The 6,387-nt window shown below is 40.0% G+C and overlaps 3 protein-coding genes across 3 annotated transcripts in view; 1 reads left to right on the forward strand and 2 right to left on the reverse strand.

Moving 5' to 3' along the window:
• The window catches only part of mfap1 (microfibril associated protein 1), a 5,652-nt gene extending 2,720 nt beyond the window's left edge, over positions 1-2,932 (reverse strand). Inside the window, exons 1-4 of the mRNA XM_032512307.1 lie at positions 2,851-2,932; positions 1,378-1,594; positions 935-1,073; positions 606-793 (exon numbers count right to left, since the gene is read on the reverse strand). Of these exons, the coding sequence (XP_032368198.1) occupies positions 606-793; positions 935-1,073; positions 1,378-1,594; positions 2,851-2,932 (626 nt within the window). The remainder of the gene's footprint in view (positions 1-605; positions 794-934; positions 1,074-1,377; positions 1,595-2,850) is intronic.
• A 775-nt stretch (positions 2,933-3,707) lies between these two features.
• The window catches only part of hddc3 (HD domain containing 3), a 3,783-nt gene continuing 1,103 nt past the window's right edge, over positions 3,708-6,387 (reverse strand). The window contains exons 2-4 of the mRNA XM_032512466.1: positions 5,986-6,041; positions 5,671-5,911; positions 3,708-3,912 (exon numbers count right to left, since the gene is read on the reverse strand). Coding sequence (XP_032368357.1) covers positions 3,782-3,912; positions 5,671-5,911; positions 5,986-6,041 — 428 coding nt within the window. The 3' untranslated portion in view covers positions 3,708-3,781. The remainder of the gene's footprint in view (positions 3,913-5,670; positions 5,912-5,985; positions 6,042-6,387) is intronic.
• The window catches only part of vps33b (VPS33B late endosome and lysosome associated), an 18,839-nt gene continuing 18,268 nt past the window's right edge, over positions 5,817-6,387 (forward strand). The window contains exon 1 of the mRNA XM_032512181.1: positions 5,817-6,065. The gene's annotated coding sequence lies outside the window, so the exon portion shown is untranslated. The remainder of the gene's footprint in view (positions 6,066-6,387) is intronic.

A 6,387-nucleotide genomic window follows, 5' to 3' on the forward strand; every position in this document is an offset into this window, starting at 1 on the left:
TCTATTATTATATGCGACACATAGTGAATCACTTGTATTTGTCAAAACATTTGTGTTTTTATTTCAAAATTGCAGGATCTTGTCCAATTCTTTTGCACCTAATTTGGCGTAGTAGTCGTCTCGCATAGCAAGATCTATTTCCTCAGAGCTGTGTCAGTAATAGAGTATGTTCTGTGAAAAAATGCTCCGGCTTTTGTTATTTTCTAAACTAGTAACAGTCCTGAGCGGCGATTGTCGAGAAATGGGAGAGACATCCGGCACGTTTTATCCCAGCAATATGCATCCGTTAAGCAAAACAAGCACAGGAATAACTAATGCTGAAATTGTATTATTGCAGTGTTTGATTGCCAATAAGGACAGTATCTGAGCACAGCTATAGTGTCTACCTAACAATTAATTGACAACATATATATTTGTCTTACACAAAATTAGGTAATTCTTTTCTATATCTTTGTATCTTTTTCTGTTGTGATATAGCAGATACTCTCACCCCTAAAATGTATTTAAATAATAAAGTCTGGTCAAAGTGCTCCCCAACCCAGCCCACAGTATGGACTGTAGACTTTGATTGGGGGAAGTAAGGAAACCGTTGTTTCAGTTCATACTTGCGAATGAAGACCGGTTTGAGCCGTGGCTCTGCCTCATCCTCGCTGTCTGTGTATTCTTCATATTCAGACTCAGACTCAGACTCCGCCCCCGACTTCCTTTCCTCCTCCACCTCCAAAACCTCCATCTCCTCGTTCTTCCGTTCGGCGGCTCGCTGCCGCATCATAGCTCTTCTCCTCTCAATTTCCTGCACAGTCAGAAATATTTTTTTTGTAAACGTGTTCCTTCTTTACCAATAAAAAGAAGAACCACTGATAAAAAGTGACTGCGACAAGCACTTAGTAGGGGTGTGCAAAAAATGGATTATTTTTGGACAAGTGCAGCCTACCTCGTCATCCACTTCTTCCTCTTCCTCCTCCTCTTCCTCACTACTCTCCTCACGCTCTGGGTGCCACGTGCCTTCGTCAGAGTCCTCGCTGCTCTCGGCCACAACTTCAGGCTCTGCGATGTGTCGGTGTCTCGCGAGCCTGAGGGCGGACAAACCGAAAGCAATGTGTTGAATTAGCCTACATCGACACCGGGATGGCTCCAGTGCCGCTGGAAATTCCGCCGGATGGCCCTAAACTTCCGCCATTGAGCACCGCCCCATGACAATTGTGATTGGTTTAAAGAAATGCCAATAAACTAGAGCACATTTTTCTCCCATCCCAATATGCTGTGTGGACTAGCCAGACCCTCCTCCGCAGCACTGTGGAGGAAGGTCTGGCAATGCGGGACTACGGTTAAATTAGCTTTTGATTCATTATTAACTCAAGTAAAATGATGGGATACCTCTCCTCCACGTCCTCAGAGACACGGTTGAGCAGACGTTTGAGACGTGGGTCGGAGACATCCTCTTCCTCCAGCTCCACCTCTGCCTCCGTTTCCTTTCCCTTCTTCACAAACTGGAAGTCCTCTTCTTCCTCATCGGACGACTCCATCGGCGCGTAGTCAGGACGTTTACCCGACACGTACCTCTTCACCTTCACCTTCTCCATGGAGAGCTCACCTGGGATATGCAGAGACAATCATGAGCCAAGACCAATGATAACCAATGATGCCGACTGTGTTTAGATGGCGCTTAAATCTTTTTTTTTTAAATAAATAACCAAAAAAAGCCTTAATTAGGAGTAACTAAAAAAAAAAAAATAACTCAGTCAAGTTCATTATGCATTTTTGCTGAGAGAACAAGAAAGGTGATGATTCATAATTATTTAAAAATAGTTTTTTCCCCTTTTTGGGATGCCCCATTTACATTTTTAAAGTTGATGGCTACTAATCTGCAACAACTGTGGCCATCAATTCATACTTTACCACACACAAATGATAATATATGATGGTTCTAGTCCAAATCTGGTTATTTTATCTAATTTATATCATTATATATGTAATAACATGGATCTTGAATGGAAATGAAGTGATTAAGTGAAGTCACAGCTCTGGGAAAGTGCGTTAAAAATAAAGTAAGATAAGGAAAGATAAAGTAATTGATCAATAATGTAAAAAACTGTTCAATGAAAAACATTGTTGAAACATGTAGTTATCATAGTAAAACACCATTGACTGACTTGGGACATTGTACTGCACAATGACTACCTTTACTTGTCGTACTTTAGGAATATGTATGTGCTTAGGTTTTGAATGGAGGACTTTTACTTGCAGTGGAGTAGTTTCACAGTGTGGGATAATGTGCGTCATCGGAGAGGAAGTGATTCAACTCCATGGCAACGTTTTGAGGCCGTGTTGGTGGTGTTGTACTGGATCTTGTGGGGTTTATTAAAAACACTTTTGATCCTCCAGCTACACCATATGGCCAAGAGTATGTGGACACCCAGACACTGCATGAATATGTAAGGGCCATTCTAAAACGCTTAACGTGGTTTCATGTACCTAAACAACGATCAGTGATCACCACATTTCTCTCATAACCTCTAAAAACTGTCTAAAAGTAAGTGGGCTTTGGGTTCGATTTCTTTGGACAGTTAAGCGTTTTAGGATGTCTCATGTGTCTGTTATGCATCTTATTACAATGTCAATGTCTAATAATAATAATAACAATATACTGCTACAACCTGCAGGCATATGTTCCCACTTAATGTTAGTAACGTTAGCTACGTTTTAGAGTCAGACTAAGGACATATGTTTTTGTTATTTGCGGTTAACAGTGAGGTTTCACTAAGCTAGCTGGCTAACTTAGCACGCCGTCTGCTAGCTAGCTAACTAGCTGCTAGCTGCTAGCTGCTAGCTGAGGGGAAATCGTCTCACCTTTCTCATTCCGGACCGGCACGGCTCCGGCCGTGGACTGGATCGGAGGAAGCTTCATGTTGAGGGCATCACTACGAGACATGACTGCCTTGTCGACGGTATCAACTAATTAGGAGTAAAAATGTGTGTTTTATTTAGAGAGAAAAAAATAGCTCGGTCCTGCTTCAGCCAAAATAGGAAGCTAGCTACCTGACTGAAAAACAAGCGGACAGGAAGTGGATTTGTTCCGACTGTGGACTGTAAAAATAAGGTTCCGACATCTAATTCCTTCCTATAATAAACAAACACTGAACCCAAAACCACATCTTATTGGATTTTTAGAGCACTTAAGGAATAAAGATGACTATTTTCCAACAGTTACATTTATTTCCGAAATAAACATCAAGCAAAAGAGTTGATAACAGAAGATTTCAGCGAAATTGAGATATTCTTCAAGTCAACAATACTGCTCTCTAATGGCGGTGTCACAGATAGCACACAGTTGTTGTTTTTTTACTTCCGCAATGTCAGAAAAAGGATCATTGTTTACAGTAAGAGGGGCTGACCGTGTGTGTTTCTGTGGTACTAATACTCAAACACTTCTGGAATAAAATAACTAATATCAGTAACTTACAACATTTAAGTTTTTATTCCCAATTTGTATACGTTTGTACATTCTTTCCTTTATATTTTGAATATTTGTACTTGTATCGTATCCTATTTTCATATTTCTTCATTATATATTCTGTATGTGTGCAGTGTGTCTGATATTTTGCTGCTGTAGCACTGCAATTTCCCAATTTGGGATCAATAAAAGTCTATATCCTATGTAACTTTACAACAGTGTAAAAAAAAAAAAAAAAAAAAGACCAAACCAATGCATATGAATATTATTTATTTCCATTATTTACTAATTATTATGTATTTCATTTGTAATATGACCACTGTGTTGTCAGAGCTGGACCCCTCTCTGTCTGAACAGCTCCTCCAGCTTCTCCTCGATAGCCGGGTTGGTTCCTTTCAGGCCTTTCACCACCTCAGAGGCCCACACGAAATACTCCTGCACCCGCTCGGCTGTCCAACCTGACACACACAGACACACACAGACACACACAGACACACACACAGACAGACAGACAGACACAGACACACACAGACACACACACAGTTTGTTTTGTTTTATTGTCTTAAGTAGTAAGAGTTAGACAGGTTAACACATCTATGATTCAACTCTCTGAAAAGAACCCCTTTCCCAAATTAGCCCTTGCATCTGTATGACTTGGGTACACATTTTTGTGTCATTCAAAGGCCAAAAGGACATTTTTTTTTAAATAGTCAACAAATCCATGAGTTTGAAACCATCAATGAATTGATCCCACTTACAAGTATGCCTTGTGTAGTTTAAGCCTGATATAGCTGGACTCCTCACCTGAGGTGATTGCGACTTGGCGTTTAGGCGAACCGCCTTTTCACAGAACGTTCTGTCATATCAGGGAGTGAGCTTCTGGAATAGTATTCCACAATCAGTGAGGGAAAGCACAAGTCTTCCTATCTTTAGGAGTCGTTTAAAAGTGTGGCTGAGGGACACACAAACTTGTGATCATGTTTAGTGAATTTTTATATATCAGACGTAAAACAGAGTTACTGCATTATTAAAAATGTGGGTCAGTGCAATATAGGGTGGTGTTATAGGGGTCAGTGTGATATAGGGTGGTGTATATGGGTCAGTGCAATATCAGGTTCGACAGGGCATGTGCAAAATTGTGGTTTGTGTAATATAGTCAATGTTGTGTTTTTGTTTTTTTGTCTCTATATGTCCTTTGTTCTCCATTCTTCTTGTTACTGTCTGTTCTGATGTGATCACTGTTCTTGTCCTTGTTTCTCTGTATATAGCCTGTGTATAGTGTATAGTGTATAGTGTGTAGTGTATAGTGTATAGTGTGTAGTGTATAGTGTATTTGTATGCATTTATTATTTTTTGTGTACCATGAACCTGCCAGGGGGTCTGCAGATGGAAATTAGCCTAAGGCTACAATCTGGCATATTTACATTTGTGAAAATGTTCATTAATATGTATTGTCCCATTTTAAGAAATAAATAAAAAAAATAAAAATAAAAAATAGCTGAAAATGTCCTTGTGATTGAGTAACAATTGTTTAAAACTACAATTCCCAGTCTTCACGGGAGAATTGTCTTGGTGCTGAGAGGCGGGGAAGGGAAGTCAAAAAGAACTAAGAGACGGACTAACGCTTTGTGGGTTTAGATATTTTCGTGGAATTTGTTCCCAATAAGAAAAATATAGAAAATCAATAATGGAATTTTTGTGTTATTTACTGCATTTTTCTATCTCTAGTTTAAATAAAAACAGCAGGGGTGCAGGATCGGTTTTAACTAGCTTACAATATTCTACAAATACACACGCTGTTTAGAATAAATATATGGATGTGTATGTGTCAAAGGAACTTGTAATTATTTCAGCTATTATACTTACTACTACTTTTTTTTACATGTGTGTATTATGGTGTGTGTATACATGTACAGGACATACTTTATATGCATGTGTATATGTATTTATACACTTTTTTTAAATATATATTTTTAAAATCTGCACATATTTGCACTACCTTGTATAGCCTTGTTTTTAGCCGTATGTTTTTCTCTATGTACTTTAGAGCAACACAAATCCAGAGTCAAATTCCCTGTATGTGCTGATTCTGATTTTACTTTTCCAGATTGTATTGCACAATAGTGCATCCTTATTTAGGTTCTTGTCATTTTTTTGGGCCCCTCCCACATGTGACTCAGTTCCAGTAAAGAGCAATGACAGAGAGGGCTGCTCACCGGCAGGTGTGCAGCGGTTTAAGTCCCTCAGGTTGTACAGCTTATCAGCCAGTTTAACCAGTTTGGCTTGGCCACTGCAATGAGGCGCATGCTCCACTTGCATGCGCTTTCTCTCATGTTTGGACAGCTTTTTGTCATCGGTCACCTCCTGAACGATACGCGCTACGACCGGTCCAAACTTTGCTTCGATCTCTGCAGGAGTTGTGTCTGTGTCCTCCACTGTGTCATGAAGCAGAGCAGCCTGCGGGGAAGACGATGCATCGGCTCAGTGATACAAGAAACACCGTGACTGACATTAGCCAACTGATCACATACTTGCAAAACCTCGATGTCTGTGGTGCCTCCTTCATGGCTGAGGATTCTCGCTACTCCTTAAAAAGTACACACAGACAGCAGTGAGTATCAGAGAGGAAGTCAACAAGATGTCTTAATGGTTTTAACTGCTGCTAGAAACATTAGGATCACAAACTGAGTGTACACCGACCATTAAAGTGCCCATATTATGAAAAAACAAAATCACTTTTCTGGGATCTGGGGTGTTATTTTGTGTCTCTGGTGCTTTCACACGCATACAAACTTAGAAAAAAAGCTATCCATGCTGTTTTGAGTGAGATATGGTTTCTGAATGTCCTCTGCCTTCAGCCTCCAGGTGAGTTGTTCAACATCTGCACGGCTGATGTCTCACTCTGTAGCTAAAACAAGTGAGATGTCTCACTC

Source organism: Etheostoma spectabile, chromosome 1, assembly GCF_008692095.1.
Source record: "Etheostoma spectabile isolate EspeVRDwgs_2016 chromosome 1, UIUC_Espe_1.0, whole genome shotgun sequence".
Taxonomy (NCBI): Eukaryota; Metazoa; Chordata; class Actinopteri; order Perciformes; family Percidae; genus Etheostoma; species Etheostoma spectabile.